This window comes from Carassius carassius, unplaced genomic scaffold (genome assembly GCF_963082965.1).
Source record: "Carassius carassius unplaced genomic scaffold, fCarCar2.1 SCAFFOLD_149, whole genome shotgun sequence".
Taxonomy (NCBI): Eukaryota; Metazoa; Chordata; class Actinopteri; order Cypriniformes; family Cyprinidae; genus Carassius; species Carassius carassius.
Window position 1 is genome coordinate 15344 of NW_026775027.1, and position 23917 is coordinate 39260.

At 37.1% G+C, this 23917-nt stretch overlaps 1 protein-coding gene across 1 annotated transcript; it reads left to right on the plus strand.

Moving 5' to 3' along the window:
• The first annotated feature begins 9952 nt into the window (after positions 1-9952).
• LOC132134205 (ribonuclease inhibitor-like) lies at positions 9953-21786 on the plus strand. The gene is made up of 9 exons (XM_059546997.1): positions 9953-10124; positions 10261-10431; positions 12415-12588; positions 15612-15782; positions 17445-17621; positions 18981-19157; positions 20234-20410; positions 20902-21075; positions 21621-21786. Exons 1-9 carry the CDS (start codon positions 10039-10041, stop codon positions 21784-21786), a joined length of 1473 nt encoding a protein of 490 aa, XP_059402980.1. The 5' UTR covers positions 9953-10038.
• Positions 21787-23917: the final 2131 nt, after the last annotated feature.

Genomic DNA, 23917 nt, shown 5'->3' on the forward strand with positions numbered 1-23917 from the left:
CTAAGTCCAAATCTTCCCCAAAGCGAATTCAATAAATATTTATTTATAGATCTACGTGCGGGGTTGAGTGCTATTTTGTCAAGGTCGAGCTGAACTCCCTCCTTCTCAAAATAATCTCTGACGTAAGACTCCTTTTCAGCATCTGTCACTACGTGTGATGGAAAACCTGAAGCCCTCTTGTTTGAATTTGAGAAACGTCTTAACATAACCGCTGAATAAAGTGTCTGATGTCTGCGGAAAATGCCAGACTTCCTCAATTCTGACTACCGAATAACCTTTATCAATAGCTCTGGAGAGCTCGACAGAGGTCCAAACTCCTGAAATGACCCTTTCGTCATCACTGTGCTGACACTGACCCTGATACTGTGCCTCAGCACAGGTGCGACACAGCGCAAATAGTAGTTTCCCCTGAGAGGATTTGACAGGCAATATTGGATGCAGTAGTTTACGTGGGGGCAGTACACTGCATTTAATGAGACCGAAATAAGATTTGACCGGTTCAAAATCTTTTAAAATGATCTCAGGATGCCCAATAGGGTAGGTTTTACACGACTGTACATACGGATATAGAGATGTGAAATCCAGATATGACACGTGCTCGCCCTCACCGGTCTCGTGGTACAAGCGGAGTGCATTCGTGCGACCTCCGTAGAGTGCTTCTCTAGGATTCAGTCTCGCTGGTGCATTATAATTACTCATAAATGCAACGACACTGGGATCGTTTTGTTTAGCAGACTCCCACTGACATTCCCAAATCTTGTGCACTTTGAGATTATAGGTATCACGAAAAACTTTCAGCTTATTGTCAGATTGTCTTCTGAGCAGGCCAAAAGGTGTTTTTGACACCGGATTCAAATCGTTAGGATTAAAACGACAACAATGTCCGTGCCAGAAACATCCCAGAAACTTCAAAGCTATTTTATCGCCATTATCAGGCTCATAATAGCCGTCCACATGATATGGTCCAAATTTGACTTCGCCATAATTTAAAGCGTGATGAACATCGACATTTCTGTGTGCTTTAATTTATTCCAACCATTGTATGGAAGGATTTGAATAAGATTTGTACTGATTGATGTAGGCATTTTTGTGCGTTAAGGCAATTGTGTCTTTGGTTAAAAAAAGCATTTTGAACACTTTCATAGCACATCCGGCTAATGTTATACATCCGAAAGGATCCACGTTTGTACATTCTATAAACTCTTTTCGGTATTTCATACATCCTTCACGTAGCAATACAACGTCATTCTTGCAGTACAAGGCTAATTGCTTTTTGAAGTCAAACACCTCTCCTGCTATCCCCTCGTACCACGAATCAAATTTCACACGTTCAGCGTCAGACATTGTCTGGTATCCATAATAATCTTTTGACGGATACGGACCGATATAGTTTGCATTCTGCAAGCGATTAAAATGATGTGGAAAGAACCCTTTTTCGCTGGTGTTTAGGTTTAAAGCAGAGGTCATTTTTGACAATTTCATGGGCAAGAAGCTATAGCTGTCGATGTATCTCTGTTTAAAGGCTTGGTCGTACATGTAAACAAGTCTGCAACCTTGGAGTATGATTTTTGGAGTTAGTCCCTGACTAGTAAAATACTCGAGCAGTATAAAAGAGTCGAAACCCGAAGAATTGTGTGCGATAAATGTGTAACCCTCAAATTTCGGTCGTCTGAAATGCTTGATCATGCGATCTACAAAATCTAACCCTTCCGCCGAAAATTCATCCCCAGCTTGCGTTGATGCACAAACATAATTTGCCTTATGCCGCCCGTCTTCATGCATCGTCTCAAAGTCAAAATAAATATAGTCTTGGCTATGTTCTCTAGGCTTGGTTGGTTGAATATAGCAACAGTGCTGGTCTTCACCCATGAGAACTTCGGCGCAATGCGCACATCTGGATGGCGCACATTTGTGCGTTAATAGCTTATCACCGGCCCATTTTGTTCTGTACTGTCTGTAACATTTATCACAGTATTTTATGCTATCACACTGAGACTTTGAACCATCACTTTGTGCTTGTTTATGCATTTCATAACAGAAATCAGATCTACAGTATCTCAAACAATCATCGCACTGGAACGGCTTCTTGGGATGCGTGTAGCAAGACATGTTCGTGCACACGTTACATGTAAATTTGCAATAATGTACACCACGATCCCTAAACCCTTGATAGCAGAACTCACAAACATACGAGTAACCTAAGAAACCTTTCAGATTTTTTATCCCATAAAATGATCTTCATGCAGGTACAAATGCAACGTCTTGTGATGCGGCTCATCCGTATTTTTATACACTTCCAATTTACCTGAATCAGATCTGTGAAAGATAACTATTTTCAGGTCTAGAAAGGCTTCAAATTTAGAAACATCATGCAACGCAATTTTATCTTGTGGATCGTAACCCAGATCGGTATGTATATTTCTGGCTAATGTCAACAATTCTGCGTCGGTACACTGTGGATTTAGAAAGTGAGCTATGCACATGCTAAAACACATTTATTGTCTGTGAAATTTTTGGGGGCAAACAAATGCATTCTATTTTTCTGTATGACCTGATTATGTGCCAGGTCTGCCAACTTCCTACGACCCCCACCTTGTTTGTTTCGCGCTACAGAGACACATAACTCTAAAGCGGTGTCAAAACCCACATCCGTATTGCTTTTGAACTGTTCGTTCGATTTGGTCTACAAATACATTAACGTCGTGATTGTTATCAGGCGTTAGAATGGCATTAATATCTGACTTGCACCTTGCAGAGAGATGTTAAAAAAACCCCCCTCACCAGCTAATAATCTGGAAAGCGTAACAATTTCGTTCAAAATATCATGTAAAAATATATTATAAGCGGCAAAATCATCTGTTGCTATTTCACAAAAATTTAAAGTTCTGCGAATTTCTAATCCATTAAATCGAGGTCTTGGGACAATCGTAAAATCACCCACACTACCTCCTTCTCTCACCAGTCTGTCTATGTAAGACCGACTGAGACCCATATCTGGAGCTGTCGGATCATATCCTGAGGGACCGTTATTAGAAGGACCTGCACCGACCTGATCATCGCTGTCTATAGCGGCACCCAACCATTCGTGTTGTTCGTCTATAATCTCGTGTAATCTATCTATCATGTTAAGATGATTATGCGGTAACATCTGTAAATGATTGTTAATAATTTCATGTAACTGTTGTGTATTGTTTTGAAAATCTTATCTGGGTCTTAATGGTCTCTGATCATCTTCTGAAGTGTGGGTATGTAAATCATCGTGACATCTTTTACTACTCATTTTGAATTATTATTTTTTATTTATTTTAAATCGAAAAACACACCTTTTTTAAATTTAAAGACAAGCGTGCACACTCCTGAAAACACCGACACCGATTCACAATGCGATATAATCAGATGAAAAACAGAAACATACAGCAGGTATAAATTCAAAACACCTTTTCCCTGTAAGTAAAACAACACCTAATATGGAGACAATAACATGCAATAGCTAAGGTATAAATCAATGCCAACAAACAATATTAATAAATGAAAGAAATAATGATAATTCACTACCAAGAACAAAACAATACTACATGTAAGAAATAACAAACAATAATGCAAGAAATATTTGGTGGTAATAACGAATCGAAGCCAAAAAATAAAAAATAAAATAATAATAATAAAAAACAACAATATAATACATATCAAGGGTGATCACGCCGGTACAAATCTGATAACATTCTTTGCATTAGATTTAAACGTTCCGTGATCAGAGTAAGAGCATTAACAGATAGATTTTGTTCCACTTGTACCTGATGGATTTCTCCCGGTACCCCGCTCATACGCTGTTGAAACTGTTGAAATTCTCCATATAGCAGTTCGTGGCAACTTCTCCAAAATTCAGCCGCGTGACGCAATGATTCGTTGAGCTGTTGTTGACACTCTATGATATTCCTTAAAATTGCCACCACATCACTTTGTGCATTACCAACGATCTCTTCTGCACCCCGATAGGACAATGCTTGACCGCTCAAATCGAAAAGTGTCTCAAACCGTCGATTAACACGGCGAAGCATATCATAATCAAGCTTTCTATTTAAATCACGTTCACGGAACAGCTCTTGAGGATTTTCGTGAGGTAAGTCTTCCGTCTCCTCCTCGCTTGCCGATTCGTTAAAAGACGCCCGATCCCATGCGCTCACCATCGAATCGGTCCAGGCTGTTAGTCCACCTTCGTCATATCCTTGCTCTGTAAATGTTGATAAAACTTGTATTATTATTTTGTTGAATAAAACGCAAAACATAAAACGTAATAACAAGTTTTTCTGCCTTAATACATACCGTTATTCTCCGAAGTCCTTAAATGACTGGTGGTTGGAATATCGTCCGTTTCCCGCTCCGGTAGCCTCAAACGTTTTACCCCCTGACCCTCCGAGTGGCGAGGTCTACACTTAACGCTAACTTCAGTGCGAACGCTTGAGAAATCTGGGGGATTGTGAGAAGCTCCTTCGTAAGCCAGAGCGTCGGCGGGGGCGGGATTCGTGACGTGTCCTAGATCACGCGGTGATTCGGTACTAATCACAACCTCTTGTGCAACATTTTCTGGCGGAATTATCACAACCTCTTGTGCAACATTTTCTGGCGGAATTATCACAGCTTAATTGTCGCCAACAGCTTGCTCGTCTGTCAAAAAAAATAAACAAAAAAAAACATATCTCATTATTATTATTTATCTGGTATGCTAATCATGTTATGTGAACATTAATTTTTAACTTATTGAGAAAAAGGCTTACCATTATTAACAGCTCCGGGTTCATCACAGGCAAACAACACGGCCTCATCAACTGTAAGAATGATAGCAAAAGTTATTGATGTGATTATTAGACATTGAGTTAATAAAATAAAATTGGAAAATACTCACATAACTCTTCAAGGATCTGTTCCAAACCTTCATCGAAAGCCTGATTCTCAAAACCTAGAGATCATCCACGAGACATTAAACAAATATTCACTTTAAAATATATTTAAATCATTTATATATATATATATATATATATTTATATATATATATATATATATATATATATATATATATATATATAAAACTCACCCTGGTAGTTGTCTGCCATTGTTTTCGTTTATTGTTGGTTTTGTAACGTAGCACGGCTTGAAGATAATTTGCAGGTAATGAGCATGACACAACTTTTAGTTTTTAAAGGTTGGATAACCCTGTGGGCGTCTCTTGAGAACACCTCTAAAATATAATAAACTTCAGTAGAGCAGACCCTAATAACATAAATATTTAATAGGCTACCCATACACGTTGATTTATGTATATTATTTTTACAACACCGTCTGGCCTTTATCTTATATCCTGCTGCGTAAAGACGGTCTTTCATCTCGATGGAGTAGATACGGCATTAACTTCGATTGTTTGAAATGCATTGGTTTTTTTAACAATTCCAAAATCAATGCGATGATATCTCCCCACAAAGTATTGTGTATCGTTTGCGTTTAAAAGTTATTCCGTCTCACATTGGAAATCAAAGATCTTAATAAGTCAAAAGTCAATAAGTCAAAAGTCAATAAGTCAAAGTCTTAATAAGTTAAAAACCTCATAAGTGTGTGTGTGTGTGTGCGTGTGTATGTGTATGTGTATTGAGGCTTGAAAAAAGCAAGGTAGACTGCGCTTGTCTGTATGACCTGTGTGCATTAATGTTTGTATGACCTGTGTGCATTAATGTTTGCATCGGTGTTTAAAAATCACCTTGTGAATAAAAATAATAAATGTAATTAAAATAAAAACTAACGATATATAATATATATATATATATATATATATATATATATATATATATATATATATATATATATATATATATATATATATAAAACACCCTCTGTCTTGTTAATCCTAACATTGGGATGTATGACTGGATGGTTTTGGCGGTTAAATGACAACACCAGACGCCGGACACAGTCACGTTTCGATGCACAACTTGAGACGATATATTTCTTTCCTGTTATATTGGTAAATGGGGTACTTTTAACTACATATGTCTGGTTTATTTACTAGATAACACGACATAAGCGCGGGAGAAGGAAAGTATGTGTGTGTGTGTGTGTGTGTGTGTGGGTGTGGGTGTGTATTGAGACTTGAAAAAAGCAAGGTAGACTACGCTTGTTTGTTTGTGTATGTGTACCTGTTTGAGTGTATATTTGTATTTGTTTGGTTACATGTTCATGTTTTCTGTATGTTTAAATTTGTATCTGTGTGTGTGTGTGTGTGTGTTTATGATTGTATGCTTGTGTTTGTGTACTTCTTTGCATTCTCAGTACGTCTATGTTGAGGTTGAAAGATCTAGGGGTTAATAAAATTATAAATGTAACTAAAATAAAACTAAATTAATTCGAATTAAACTACATTTTTCTATGGTCTGACTTGTTAAAAGATTTCACATCCTTTTGACCAGTAGATGAACTTTCAACTAAACTTACTATACAGGTCTAACCCATAAAGTTGAAATTGTAACCCTTTGATCACGGAATACACAACACCAGAACCCCGGAAAACTAATTAGATTACAGTTGAGTTGCAAACCCCCGTTTCTACGCACTACTTGAGATAAAATCTTTACCCTTTTCTGTAATGTTGTAAAAGTTTCTTTGGCAAGAAAAGCCCATCTTGACATATCACATTCATTCCTGTTTAATATTTCAAGTTTATTTGTATAGCGCTTTTTACAATACAAATCGTTACAAAGCAACTTTACAGAAAATTATGTTTCTACAATATTTAGTAGTAGCTAGTAGTTTGTGCACGTTTGACAGGATTTTAGAAAAAAAAAAAAAATAATAATAATAATACAAGACGTAGTCAGCTAGATGATGAACTATCAATATTATTAATTAATAGTAATTATATGATGCAGTCACACATGTAGCAATAATTGTTAGTTCTGTTGTTGATTCAAGGTTAGGATCATCTGGGGTCCTCTGAGGGTCAGCATCATCTCTTCTCAGGTGTTCTGGATCAAGACTGGAGCTTGTGTAAATCCTAGTTACCACGGGATGTAAATCCCATGGCAAAACATAGAAACAAAATAGAGACATCATTAGCATAGCTGCTGATCCAACAAAGTAAAATTAGTTTAACCCAAGCTAAAGAATAAAAATGCAGATGCAACTACACTCACAATTTAAGAGATACATTATTCGAATGCTTGGCGAAAGAGATGCGTTTTTAATCTAGATTTAAACAGAGAGAGTGTGTCTGAACCCCGAACATTATCAGGAAGGCTATTCCAGAGTTTGGGAGCCAAATGTGAAAAAGCTCTACCTCCTTTAGTGGACTTTGCTATCCTAGGAACTACCAAAAGTCCAGCGTTTTGTGACCTTAGGGTGCGTGATGGGTTGTAGCGTGGTAGAAGGCTAGTTAGGTACGCAGGAGCTAAACCATTTAGGGCCTTATAGGTAAGTAATGATAATTTGTAACTGATACGGAACTTATTTGTGTTTGCGTGTGTGTGTGTGTGTGTGTGTGTATTGAGGCTTGAAAAAAGCAAGGTAGACTGTGCTTGTGAATAAAAATAATAAATGTAATTAAAATAAAAATCATATATATATATATATATATATATATATATATATATATATATATATATATATATATATACACATTTTAAAATTAGTTAGTTTCACAAGCCAGTTACAAGCATTTCAAATCCTGTTAGATGTCTTTACAACCGCTTGATGTCTAACTGATATGCACGCGCCAGGAATCACACAGACGCCAGACGCCGGACACGGTCACGTTTCGATGCTTGAGATGACGTCTGGTTTATTTACTAGATAATGCGACACAAGCTTGACAGAAGGAAAGTGTGTGTGTGTGTGTGTGTGTGTTAATTGACATAGCTTGAGAAATTAAGCTTGACAAAAATAAAAAATATATCGACGGAGATAGTCTAAATTTAGACTAGTCATAGATTAAAGTAATTAACTTAACACATTAAAAACAAATAACGCTTTTTCAACTATGTTTTTTTTTTTTAAGACCAGCCTAAAAGTAAATAAAAATCGTATAGGTCTACATCATTTAAAAAGTACAAATTGACCATATGTTTAAACGGATATAAAGTTTTCACTAATTAAGGACTGATGTCTATTTATTAAAAACTACTTAGTTTAATTATTGTAACGTTTAAGTCTATTTAATGCTGCTATCACGCGTGGTTTTTTTTCCGGAGCATTCCCGAGCCTCATTCTAACTGTTCATCGGTGCCGGGAGGTTGTTTTACGGACGCTTCACAACTCTGCCGGAGGATCTTTTTTTTTTTTTCTTTCGTCTAACAGTCTCGCTTTTTAAAATTGTAGTTAGTGGTAAAGTACTGCATAGATTTGACAAGTATCTTGTCTGATGTAGGCTATTTTCTTTTAGATCCGCGTAAATGCCTAAGTTACCTATTTTTTTCTTTTGTTTTAACTTTTCACCCGACGTGACAAACGCCTACTTTCTTGGTTTAGAACATTGCTTTACGTTCGCTTCTTTTTTTTTGTTTGAGTCGAGCTAACGTTACCGGAGACGTCATAACACTTTGCTGTGAGATCTTTTTTTTTCTTTTGTTTAACTCTTGTCAGTAAAATTTTAGTTAGTGGTAAAGTACAGCATAGTTTTGACAAGTATCTTGTGCTGGTGTTTTAAAGACGGGGTCTGGTGTATTTTATTTTAGATCCACGTAATGTCTACCATCTTTTTTCTTTTGTTTTAACTTTTCACCCGACGTGACAAACGCCTACTTTTCTGGTTTGTATCGCTGCTTTACATTCGTTTCTTTTTTTCAGTTTGAGGTAAGGTACAAATGCTAAAACTCTATTACCTAGTTTTCTTTATTTTCTAACTGGTAACAAAACACCATTTTTAAATTGTAATGCTACAAGCTCTCACATCTTTTTCACGTATTGCTTAACGAAAACATATCTGATAGTTTTGACTCGTTTGGTTGTATCAGATAAATAACCAGTAACCTAGTTTTATTTCATTTGTAACAACTTTAACAACGTTTTTACACTTTTCCAACTACGAAAACGATCATTACATTGTTTTCATTGCTGCTATGTGTTTATAATCTGTTTCTTGAAATACACTGTTTATTTAAAACCTTAATAAAATCTTCCCTTACACCATTTTCATGATTTCGCCCCTTTTCATAGTTTTAAAAAAAAAAGCACATAGCTTCCCACAACTTCTCCCCCCCTCCGAAATTCCTCCTTGGTTCATAAGTTCAAATTGAGGTCACTGGAGGGTGTACAGGGAGGGGAGGGGGGTATACAAACAGGTGTCCAGAACAGATGGCTTTTATGACCCTCATCAATCAAATTTTTGGAGACAAGGTGCCCTGGATCCTCTCTTTCAGGGGTGGGGGAGTGCAGTATGGGGGGTGTCCGAAAACCAGTCAGTATCTGGTGTGACCACCATTTGCCTCACACAGTGCTACACATCTCATTCTGATAACTTTCTGCAATCCCGTCATCTTTATTTTACTAACTTACTGCATGCAGAAGGTGACCCAGCTGACCTCATCAGAAAAAAAACTCAACACTATATGCAGTTCAACTTCTTAAACTACTGCTTTAAAGAAGATATACTCTTGCATAACCTCAATGCATAAAATATTAACCTCCACATCTCAACCTCAAGAAACTCATCAAGATTGAGCAGCACTTTTAAATATATAACTCATTGCCATTAATGATATAAGCCTATTATTAATTTACATATCTTATTAAGTTTTATTCAAGCATGCTAGTTTGTTTTATGTATACAATTTGAATCAATACAATTCTAATATACAGTATATGCAGTGTATTTTCTGTTAATCTAAAAATAATTTGTATAAATTTATTTTTTTTGTATTTAACAAATGTATGTCATGTATCGAACCTTGTGATTTGATTTATTTCTCTTTTAGGCTAAATGATTGTAGCTTAACTGACAAAAGCTGTCCAGCTCTGGCTGCAGTTCTTGGATCAGATACCAATCTGAAAGAGCTGAACATGAACAATAATAATCTGCAGGATTTAGGAGTGAAGCTGCTCTGCACTGGACTTAAGGATATAAATTGCAAACTAGAGATACTGAGGTAAGTTTTGTGACAATCATTAGTGTTTTGTATCTAGAATCTAGAGCTAGAATGGCAATACTACAAAAAGAAAATGTCAGCTAAAACATACTGGTAAATATTCAGATTATAACTGAAGTGTTTTCTCTTTATGCAGTCTGAAGAACAACTGTATCACAGAAGGAGGTTGTCATGTTCTGGCTGCAGCTCTAAATTCAAACCCTTCAAATCTGACAGAGCTGGATCTGAGCAGGAATCAAATAGGAGACTCTGGAGTGACAGAAATCTCCAGTCTGCTGAGAAATTCACAGACACTACAGATACTCAGGTCTGAATTTGGTTAATCTAAACATGAATCAATGTAAAGCTCCAGCTGGTCTGTAAAATGGTGCTGTGTCACAAGGAATGGGTCAGTAATGTGAAATTGGTGTGCTGGTGTAGATACATTTATAAAATATTGACAAACAGATGGATTTTTGGAAGTGATGGGAAATGTTAATATCTTAGAGGTTTAATGTTTTTATGCATGTATTTATTTATTCATTAATTAATTCATTTGTTCATTAGTTTGGTCTTTCTAAAGACTTTCAGACTGCAGTATCACAGAAGAAGGTTATAATACAGTTGCAATCAATATAATTCAGTCAATATAATTCAACCCACTTGACCTGCAAGACATTTTGCTGTGGAGAACATAATTTTATGAAAACAATTTAACAAAGGTATCAGTAAAGTGTTAAAGAAAGTTTGTTAATACTCTTTTGAGTGATTCTGAGAATGGAACATTGATTTTGAAATTCAACCAGATATTTTCAATAGGCATTAAATCTGGAGTCTGAACAGGTCACTCAAGAACATTCTATGACTGATCCCTAAACCATGCAGAAGTAGATTTGGATGATGTACTTTGGGATGACTGTCCTGCTGGAAAGTCCATTGATCATCAGCTTCAGTCTTTGCACCAAAGGCATCACAATTCTTGTCAAAATGGCCTGATACTTCAAATTATCCATGATGTCCTTCATACAGTCATGGTTTCCACTTCCTGCTGCAGTAAAGCAACCCCATAACAGGACTGTTTGACGATGGAGATGTTGTTCTTCTGCTTATGAGATTTGACTTTTTTTTGCAGTAGACACATCCCTGATCCATGGGTCCAAAACGTTTCAGTTTGATCAAATCACTCCATAAAACATTCTTCCAGAGCTCCACAGGTCTACACAAATGAATTTTAGCAAGTTCAAGTCAGTCTTTTGTTCTTCTTGATCAAGAGTGGTGTTCATCAAGATGTCTCAACATGAAGGCCATACTTGTCTAGTGTTCTTCTTACACACTGCATTGAAATGGTTTTCCTTCTTTCATCGGGTCATCTTGCAAGTCTTTGGCTGTACATTGCAGGTTTTTCTCAGTTGCTCCGATTAAACATTTTATGATGTTGTGGATTTTCTTCAACACCCTAAAAAGGTTGTATGGTACAACACTCTTTAAGCTAAGGAATATGGCTGAGAGTTTTTAATGTCTTGGAAATCTTCTTACAGCCTTTACAGACTTCCTAAAGTAAGACAGTTATTTATTCTCTATAACTTCTCTATAGCGTTGTGTGATCTCTGTTGACTTTGCCATTTTTGCTACTCAACTTCAGCACATGCATGGGTTAACTCTGTGTATGTGTAACAACTCAAGCTAATTCTGTTTTTAATAGAGTTTCTAAAGACTTAATTGTGTTTTTATTCCCCACCATGCAAATAAGAGATAAGAGATACTCCACTCCAAAATGAAAATTTACCCCCGTGTCGTTCCAAACCCGTTAAAGCTTTGTTCGTCTTTGGAACACAATTTAAGATATTTTGAATGAAAAGTCTGGAGGCTTTAGACTGCCAAGTAAAACGTGTGACATAGATCTGTTATTAAAATCTTATAACTCCAAAATAATACATTATATAAGATTATATATTGACATTATGACTTTTAATATATGACTTTTAAAGTCAGTGAACTGTTATAGATGCAATTTAAGTTTATCCTGGATCTTCAGAAAAGCTTGTATTTCTAAAGTACTGCAGTCTCTGAGGGGTTGAGTAATTTTGATTGCAACTGTAGGTTATAATTGTGGAAAATTAAAACTGCAAAAATTAAAAATCGCATTTGTTGTAGTTTGAGTTCACCAGTATAGAACTTTAACCAGCTTTACTGTGAAAAGAGTCCATTCAGGTCAAAAATCCTTTAGTGCATCTTTTTATTTTCTTCATTCCAGAACATGTGCTTGTGTGACAATCTGTGTTATAATGAAGAATAACATGTTTTCTAATAGACTTTCAGACTGCAGTATCAGTGAAGAAGGTTATAAAGCTCTGTCTTCAGCTCTGAGATCAAACCCTTCACACCTGATAGAGCTGGATCTCACAGGAAATGATCCTGGAGAATCAGGAGTGAAGCAGCTCAGTGATTTACTACAGGATCCAAACTGTCAACTCAAGACACTGAGGTGAGACCTGATGAAATGATGAAAAATAAATGATACGCATGTGAATTCTATAATTTGACTAATTTAGTAAGGTATACAATTTGTTACATCAAAAATTTTCAAAATGATCAAACATTGAAGATGAGATGCTGCAGCTGCTGTTGTTTTTATGATAAATGTCAGCACAGTTTAGTTGTGTTAAAAGTTACAGCTTAATCAGACATTTTGGGTCACTAGATGTGCTGGTGTTCAGTAGTTTGGTGACTCAATTAACATTTATGATTGTGTTATTGTGGACATTTCTCATGAAAAACATATTCAGTGTGATTTATTATCCTGATTGTTTAAATGTTACTGAATGCACTGTACATTAATCTCCATCAAGCTCAGATTCACAACAATGTCGATCACTGATCTAGAATAGAGAACTGGATTGATCATGACGTCATGAATGTGAAGCCACTGCACCGCCATGTTGGTAATCCCTAGTGTGTGTAAACATTCTTTCGAAATAATAGGAAATTGTATGATTTTAATGAAAAAACATCACATAACAAGTCAGCGTTTTTAAATCTGAAGTATCCCTGTACATTCTTACAATGCAAACACTCAAGGGAATTTCCCCTACTTATTAAAAAGCTACATTCATTACAGTAGTGAACATCATGAACACTCTCTCTTTCATTCTGAAATCTGAAGAAAGATTTATGCTTCGTATACAAGTATCTTTATTCTCCTTGAACAGTTATTCATTGTTTATATAATTCTGTTGTAGTGTTTTTATTCATACAGTAGGTGCTTACTGCAAATGTTTCAATAATGATTTCGTTAACAGCATTCATTTTGAAGCAGGTAATGATTTAAGTGGTGGTTAAATTATTATTAATTTAGCATACAACATTTTACATGGAAACAGTAGCTAATGCTAGTAAACATATGCGTGATCTTGGAGAGTCTGAAATAGATGTTACTGTTGTTAGATCAGGACATTAAAATTATACACATCATAATTTATTCAGAGAAATAACTGAATACAGACATCAAGTCAAGTCACCTTTATTTTTATAGCGCTTTAAACAAAATACATTGCGTCAAAGCAACTGAACAACATTAATTAGGAAAACAGTGTCAATAATGCAAAAAAAAAACATTACAGACATGAAGCTTTATTTCAGGATGGTAAATTAAGCTTTTCATTTCGGTATAGAGCAATTTTAGAGGGGTCATATAATGCCCATTTCCCACAAGTTGATATGATTCTTTAGAGCCTTAATGAAAAGTCTGTAACATAGTTTAAGATTTCTCAATGTTAGTGTAAAAAACACCTTTTTTACCCTGTCAAAAACAGCTCTTTTCAAAACAGGCTGGTTTGTTGGACTCTCCTTTAATGCTAATGAGCTCTGCTGACTCCGCCCCTTTCTTATGATCTGCTCTCCAAGAGACTGTTTACATTAGCCACATTCATAGTGAAACTTGCTAATTAGCACATTATTAGGAAAGGCGATTTTCAATGATTCATTTAAATACATTATACTCACTGCTGGAGGCTGGATCATGAAGGATTCGCGCGAACATAAACACAATTAGATCAAGGGTGCATTTCTTTAATTTCTCCAACCATAAGTTAATCCTCTGCGATTTCAGTTGCTCAGATGTCGGGAGTAAACGACTACTGCTATGTTCATTATAATATCCAACAACAAATCACCTCAATCACTAAGGAGTCATGCTCGTCTGCATCTCAGGCTGATGACGGCTCACTCAGGGCGGGTCTGAGGTAAGACAAGTCCAGTCATTGCTGAAACGCTGCTGTCAATCAAACAATCATGGGAGGGGCCTCCAACCGTGTGACATCACACGGTCAGAGTGCTCGATTTGAGAAAGAGGAAAACATTTAAAGAGATTACAGAAAAACCACTTGGTGGATTTTTACCATTATAGGGTGGTTGTGTACACACAATGGCAACACACATTTCAGTTCAAACAACTTGTAAGAGTGCATGTAGCATTATATGACCCCTTTAACATAAGCTATTGCATTATTCATTGTATATTCAAATCAGTTTCTGATACTAATAGGTTCATATTTAATAATTCCTGAATAATTACGTACATAAAGAAATAGGCTATATTTCGTGTTGGATCAGTTACCTGTGTCGTCAGTGCGCAGCAGATAAACCCACCTAAACAGTTTAAACATATCCTTATCTTGCCCAAAAAGACCAAAAACACTCCAGATAACATGAAGTAAAAATGAATTTATATACATGCATCATAAAAAATAGTCCAGTTTGACTGATTTGCTTCAAATCGGGTGATTTAAGGTCAGTGGTTTGCATGTGACTCAATGGTGCTCTCTGCTGGTAGGGAATAGTAAGACGGCTGATCAAACACTTCTGTGGCTTCACTGCCTTTTGGCAGTTTTGAATGTGATGAGTGATCCAGTCATATATAGATCAGTGCTGTAGATCTACTACAGCAGATCTATCACAGGACAGAAACATGTGATGTGTGTCAGGAGAGGATCGGTGATAACACACACACACACACACACACGTCTGAACCTGCAGTTCCTCTCATAATGAGAAGAATTACTGTTGCATCAACACAGACATCAGTTAAATAAAACTATCCAGAGATGGTCTGAACCCAGATCATGTTCCTGTTAGTGGATCAGCAATCCAGTGTTTGGTGAATTCTGCTACATAATAATAGGAAGAGCCGGCATCAAAAGATCAACTAAATATATCACTATGAATGATTAACTGTCACAAGCTAGTTATCTCTTATAACTTTCCTCATCTCCTGCTTAAAAGCCAGAAAGATCTGCAGATGCTTGAGAATCATGATCTAGTGAGCTTCTGCCCCAGAGTTTATTTTAAAGAATTTACTTTTGACTTTCTTAAAAACATTTGTGTATTTAAATTTTGAACTGTTTAAACTTGAAATACAGATTTTTGTTACAAACAATGTTTGATGATCTTTAAATGTTTTGTGATGCAATGCACATTGAATTGATTCCAGCTTCATCTTCTCTTCTGCAGGTTTTTGGGTCCTGCTGCAGATGAAGGCTGTCAGTATGTGACTGGAATTGTGGGTAAAAACCTGTTACTCCTGAGAGAGCTGGATCTGAGTGGACGTAAACTAGGAGACACAGGAGTGAATCAGATCTCTGCTCTACTGCAGGATAAACACTGTACACTCAACACACTGAAGTGAGTATCTTACATCATTTCACATGTTACATGACTAGTAATGTTACAGTCGTCTATTTTAATTCTCATTTGAGTCCGACCCCACGTTATAAAGCTTGGAAGAGCCAGGACATTTTTAATATAACTCTGATTATATTTGTCTGAAAGACGAAATTCATATACATGTAGGATGTCTTGAGGGTGAGTAAATCATGGAGTGATTTTCATTTTTGGGTGAAGTGCACAGGGGTTGGAGAAAATAATGTGAACACATTAGAAATAGCCAGTATTTTATTAATATGTTTAAAATTGTTTGCCTTTAATACAGCTTAGAATAGATTCAGACAACTTTTGAATAGACTTCAGTAAAATTCTGTCTCTAGCTTCTGCTGTGACTGCTGAATGTGTTCATGTTTACTGACTACAAACTGAGGATTGAAGACTAATTTTTAAAAAAAAGTATATGTGTGTATGTGTATGCATGTTTCTATATTTAAATGTAATTTCATAAAGGCAGGGTCAGTCTGGTTTCTGTCACTTCTAGGTCTTCCTCTGGGACAATGGCCAGGGTTTTTTGGTCAACTGGGTCTCTGAGTTTAGGTTAGAGGAGGTTATGATTGAAGGTGACTTGTAAAGTTGTTTGGTCTAAACATTTGAAAGTTCTGCTAATACAGCAGGTCAAATACACAACCCAATATCCAATCATTTCAGTTAATAATACCAAAAATACACAAACATCCAGTGGGACAGAACTGTTTTCATTGTGTTTATTAATGGGACACAACAGAATAGTTCTGTGCTGCTGTATCAGAACATATTCATAGTGTTTATTGATGCTTCATATCATCTCTCTGTCATCAAACACCAGATTAATGAATGTGTAACACAACTGAACAGAACCGGTCCAGACTGGGCTTTATTCTGTGCAGGCATTGCTTCTTCAGTCTGACCTGTTTCAGAGAAATATTACTGTACTTCACATCTACACACACAGACAAACCTACAGTTTTATTTAGATGTGCAAAGTTGAATCTGTGAAGTAAAGCTGATCAAGTCACTGGACAGAGCAGAGCGAATGCATTTACGTTGTAGTGATGTGCAGACCAGAATCAATTTAAAAACAAAATAAAAAAATTGTGATGAAACGATGGGATATTGTTTGCAATAGCAAACAATTATCAGCTGGTCATCAGAAACTCATGAATTCCTGACCTGCAGTGTTGTTTTATGTTGAAGTGGTTTCACTCAGACATGCATCACGATAAGAACAAAATATGATCACAAAATCTTGTACTTGTTGACTGTAATTTACAATCTTAAAATATCTTGAATTACATTTTCATTTCTGAACAGAATTGTCTTTTTTTGTTACATTTAAAATCAATTGTAACATTTTAATGTTATTTTTTAGATGCTTCTGTAGTTGATCCTGTATCTTAATTACATTATAAATCACTAACCTCTTTTTTTTTTTTTTTTTCTTGGTCTGACTAAAGATTCTCTAGACTTGAAATGTAACTAATATCCTCAATATCCTATTTTTTTATGGCTGTGTAATTATTTTTTTTTCAGGTTTCAGCAACATTTTATTTATTGCACTGTATGGTGTTTACTCATGATTAATTTAATTCACAGATGAACATAACGTGTCTGATTCATTGTGTTTTCTCTTTCTGTCTTCAGTCTGTGGAGATGCAGTATTACAGAGAAACAGTGTCTCATCCTGACTTCAGCTCTGAAATCAAACCCATCACACCTGAGAGAACTGAACCTGAGCGGGAATAAACTACTAGGAGACTCTGGAGTGAAACACCTCAGTGATCTACTGATGAACACACAATTCAAGCTGGAGAAACTAGAGTTAGTATCATTATACTCTACAGCAGTTACAGTCAGATTAAAGATTACTGTTTACTTTCAGGAAAAGAGAAGGATGTGACGTGTGGCCAAATATAGTGTTCTATACTCTGAACATGTGCTCTGCAATTAACACACACACACACACACACACAGTGAACACACACACACACACACACACACACACACAAACACACACCGTGAACACACACAAACACAAACACACACACACACACAAACACACACACACACACACCGTGAACACACACGCACACCATGAACACACACACACACACACCGTGAACACACACACACACACACACACACACACACACCGTGAACACACACACACACACATACACACACACACACCGTGAACACACACACACACCGTAAACACGCACACCATGAACACACATACAAAGACACACACACACCGTGAACACACACACACACACACCATGAACACACACACACACACACACACACCGTGAACACACACACACACACACAGTGAACACACACACACACACCGTGAACACACACACACACACCATGAACACACACACACACACACCGTGAACACACACACACACACACACACACACACCGTGAACACACACACACACACACCGTGAACACACACACACACACACACAGTGAACACACACACCGTGAACACACACACACACCGTGAACACACACACACACACAGTGAACACACACACACACACACACCGTGAACACACACACACCATGAACACACACACACACACCATGAACACACACACACACACACACACCGTGAACACACACACACACACACACACACACCCCATGAACACACACACACACACCGTGAACACACACACACACACAAACACACACACACACACACCGTGAACACACACACACCGTGAACACACACACACACACACTCCGTGAACACACACACCATGAACACACACACACACACACACCGTGAACACACACACACACACACACACACACACCGTGAACACACACACACACACCGTGAACACACACACACACACACACACACAGCATGAACACACACACACACACACCGTGAACACACAAACACACACCGTGAACACACACACACACACACACACTCTGTGAACACACTCAGTTTTAATATTATTTTTAAGTAGTTCTGTGGTTGATTCTGTATCTTAATCTACTTTAATATTTTTTCTTCTGTATTTCTTTATGGTTATATAATAAGGTTTTTGGCAATGTTTTATTAATTATTGCAGTGTATGGTGTTAACACATGATGAATTACTCACACATGAACATAACGCGTCTGATTCATTGTGTTTTCTCTTTCTGTCTTCAGTCTGTGTGGATGCAGTATTACAGAGAAACAGTGTCTCATCCTGACTTCAGCTCTGAAATCAAACCCATCACACCTGAGAGAACTGAACCTGAGCAGGAATAAACTACTAGGAGACTCTGGAGTGAAACACCTCAGTGATCTACTGATGAACACACAATTCAAGCTGGAGAAACTAGAGTTAGTATCATTATACTCTACAGCAGTTACAGTCAGATTAAAGATCACTGTTTACTTTCAGGAAAAGAGAAAGATGTGACGTGTGGCCAAATATAGTGTCCCATACTCTGAACTTCTGCATTTAACACACACACACACACACACACACACAGTGAACACACACACACCGTGAACACACACACCGTGAACACACACACACACAAACACACACACACACACCGTGAACACACACACACACACCGTGAACACACACACACACACACCATGAACACACACACACACACCGTGAACATACACACACACCGTGAACACACACACACACACCGTGAACACACACACACACCGTGAACACACACACACCATGAACACACACAAACACACACACACAAACCGTGAACACACACACACACACCGTGAACACACACACACACACACACAAACACACCGTGAACACACACACACCATGAACACACACACACACCATGAACACACACACACACACACCGTGAACACACACACACACACACCGTGAACACACACACACACACAAACCGTGAACACACACACACACACACACACACACCATGAAAACACACACACACACACACACACACACCGTGAACACACACACACACACCGTGAACACACACACACCATGAACACACACACACACACAAACCGTGAACACACACACACACACCGTGAACATACACACACACACACACACACCGTGAACACACACACACCATGAACACACACACACACACACACACACACACACACCGTGAACACACACACACACACACACCGTGAACACACACACACCATGAACACACACACACACACACACACTGTGAACACACTCAGTTTTAATATTATTTTTAAGTAGTTCTGTGGTTGATTCTGTATCTTAATCTACTTTAATCTTTTTTCTTCTGTATTTCTTTATGGTCATATAATGAGGGTTTTGGCAATGTTTTATTAATTATTGCAGTGTATGGTGTTAACACATGATGAATTACTCACACATGAACATAACGTGTCTGATTCATTGTGTTTTCTCTTTCTGTCTTCAGTCTGTGTGGATGCAGTATTACAGAGAAACAGTGTCTCATCCTGACTTCAGCTCTGAAATCAAACCCATCACACCTGAGAGAACTGAACCTGAGCAGGAATGAACTACTAGGAGACTCTGGAGTGAAACACCTCAGTGATCTACTGATGAACACACAATTCAAGCTGGAGAAACTAGAGTTAGTATCATTATACTCTACAGCAGTTACAGTCAGATTAAAGATTACTGTTTACTTTCAGGAAAAGAGAAGGATGTGACGTGTGGCCAAATATAGTGTTCTATACTCTGAACATGTGCTCTGCATTTAACACACACACACACACACACACACCATGAACACACACACACACACACACACACACCGTGAACACACACACACACACACACCGTGAACACACACACACACACACACACACCGTGAACACACACACACACACACACACTCTGTGAACACACTCAGTTTTAATATTATTTTTAAGTAGTTCTGTGGTTGATTCTGTATCTTAATCTACTTTAATCTTTTTTCTTCTGTATTTCTTTATGGTCATATAATAAGGTTTTTGGCAATGTTTTATTAATTATTGCAGTGTATGGTGTTAACACATGATGAATTACTCACACATGAACATAACGTGTCTGATTCATTGTGTTTTCTCTTTCTGTCTTCAGTCTGTGTGGATGCAGTATTACAGAGAAACAGTGTCTCATCCTGACTTCAGCTCTGAAATCAAACCCATCACACCTGAGAGAACTGAACCTGAGCTGGAATCAAATAAAAAACCCAGGACTGAATCACTTATGTGACGTACTGAAGGATTCACGCTGTAAACTGGAGAGATTGAGGTCAGTAACATTCACAGACAAGAATCAAAATGATGAAAATCACTTTGTTTAACTCTTATGTGCTGTTCAAGATCTTTTGAGACCCCAAATGATGTTTGCTGAAATAAAAGAAATGTTTCCTTTATCTAAATGACATGAGACTTTGAACGGTTGTCAACACTTGGTAGATCTACCAATAGAAAATTAAATTGGATTGAGATCTGGTTGTGTGTTAGTGTGAAAAAAGTCACTCTCTGGAGACCCACATTGAAATGAATGAGGAAATGATCAGAATCAATACTTTTTCTTCTTAATTTATCAAATAAAATCAATAAATCCACCACAATTCAGATCACAATATACACAAAAATGAAGTGGCAACCCTTCCACACGCTCACAATGCAGAACGATTACGCTCACATACCCCCCCCAAAAAACAACCTAGACATTAATCACTCGCATACACCCCCCCCCCCCCACCAATTTATATTATATTTGTGAAAGATTCTTCATCTTAATGATTTGTTTGTAAGATGATCTCTCTTCCTCTGTTTGTCTCTTTCTAGACTTCATGTCTGTGACATTACAGATGTTTCTTCTTTAACTCAGTCTTTGACAAACACAAAAGCTCTGCAGTTTCTAAAAGAGCTTGATCTGAGTGATAATGAGATTGGAGACTCAAACCAGAAGCTCATTGATGTGCTACGAGACTCAAACTGTGAACTGATGTGAGTAAACTTCACTTTGTGATATTAAAGAGATTAATTTACCTCTGATATATGAACAAATATATACTTTCAGATATTAGTGAAAAGAGTTGATCAAATGATCATCAAGCTTTATTTCAAAGGGTTTGTGTCAGAATGAAATGTAAAGTTGATAAAAATGTTGAACACGAAGAAAAGCAGACTGTCACAGCTTTCTACAGCAACAGCTGCTTTATTAATGAGATCAGTAATAGTGAATCATTAGAGTTTGAAATAGATTTGTTCAGATTGTAGGAAAACGCTGGTAAAATCAGAGCAGATTCAGCTTCAGCTCACAGTCGTCCAGCATCACATGATCAATGTCTCTGTCTCTTGTGTGTTTTTACTTTGACAAGCAACACGTCACATTACTTTACACTTACTTTCTGTAAGAGATAATGTCCCTCCAGCCGCTTGTTATCACAGAATAAACCCGACAGGGTGATCAGGACTTGTGTCCTCCTGAAGAGACTTATTCTGTGATAACATCCGGCTGCATCTGCATTATCACACTTATTATATGCTTTCTTGACACACAAGTGAAGAATTAGACACAATTTAGATTCAGCTAAACACTTCTGCTCAGTTAGCAACAACTTGAACAACAAGACACACTTTGAACAATGTCTCCTCAAGTCTACTATTAACAGGAATCTCCTGCGGTTTGGTTTGAGGGTAAATCCAGTCAGTAACTGAGGCACAAGCTAATAGCAGTTGTGTTTGAATGAAACGAGTGAGAGCGCGGTGCTGTGATACGAGAGAAGTCAAAGAAACGGCCGACTCAAATACCGTATGACTGTGTGTTATTCTGCTGCTAATGACACACACCTAATGAATAACACACCTCCGAATGTCACGACTGACCAATCAGAATCCAGTATTCCAGCGAGCTGTGCAATCATTTCACTTATTTACTGAGACCAACACAAACATGTTTCAACTAGAGACAAACAGCTTTAACTAGTGACACATTTCACTGAAAGATTTGTGTTTTAAGACTAAATCACATTTGTGTTTGTTCCTTGTCATTTCTTATATTTGCTGTACACTTGTTAGTGTGTGTTTCTCTTTATATTGACTCAATAGAGACACAAACAGAATGGAATTCATGTTCTAAATACTGTTTTATAAGTATGTATTAAAAATCAGGTATAGTCATTTATTGATCTGATTACATGATTTTAATTGAACTTTTTACTTTAGAAAACATTGAAATATGGTAACTCATTTGTACTTTGTTCCACCTTACAGTGTAGATGTAGATGATAAATGCTGTGTATCATAAAGTGAAGTGATCTTGAGAGGAGCAGTAAACATCAGCTGAAGATCCACAGAAGAGCTTCACTACTGTGTCTATGAGGAGAAATAAATGTGTGATAAATGTGTAAATGTGATCCATACAGGTGAAGAGACTCAGACTTTACAATCAAATAATGCAGCATGTGTGTTAGAAACATGATATTGAATGATTAATGTTGCTTTAGTATTTAAGCAGATGATCATTGTGTTTAATGTAAAGCTGGAACAGAGGAGGAAGAAGCTCAGATGAGTCTGTCTGGCTCTTCAGTTTAGTAATATTTCTATTAAACTCATTCATAATGATTCCAGAGGTGGGTAGAGTGAATTTAACATTGAAAGTTAATGTGATATAAATATTGCTACTAATCTTCCATTGTTCAGAAAGAGAGCAAATAACATTTACATTATTAAAGATCATTTTCACTGACAGTCTAGATTTCAATCACTCTCAGAAACTCCCATTAAAATCACTGAAACTGTTAACACTGTGAAATCAATATCTTAATTAAAGATTCGTACACACATCTGCACTTTGTTGTTTCTGCGAGAGAATTCGCCAGAAAGAGGTATTCAGTCAGTGAGCGAGTGAAGGAAGCACCGGCATTTTAGCGATGACTCATCGGGACACCTGATTGGCCAATGCTTTAATAAGCTCAACAGAATCTTGTGTGATTGGTTATAATGCGCAGCGCTGTATAAACACATCTATCTCTGGCTCAGCGCCAGCAGGCGATCACAGATCTGAATTTAGCAGCTGATGATATGACTTGCTGAACGTACTCGCACCGGTGTGATTGTATTAAAATTAATAAAATCTT

Bases quoted from the DNA above. Each gene is read 5' to 3' on its own strand.
- LOC132134205 (XM_059546997.1), top strand. From the start codon at position 10,039: ATGAACAATAATAATCTGCAGGATTTAGGAGTGAAGCTGCTCTGCACT. The intron at 20,411-20,901 runs GTTAGTATCATT...TTCTGTCTTCAG, and splicing joins TTCAAGCTGGAGAAACTAGA to TCTGTGTGGATGCAGTATTA. The intron at 21,076-21,620 runs GTCAGTAACATT...GTCTCTTTCTAG, and splicing joins TGTAAACTGGAGAGATTGAG to ACTTCATGTCTGTGACATTA.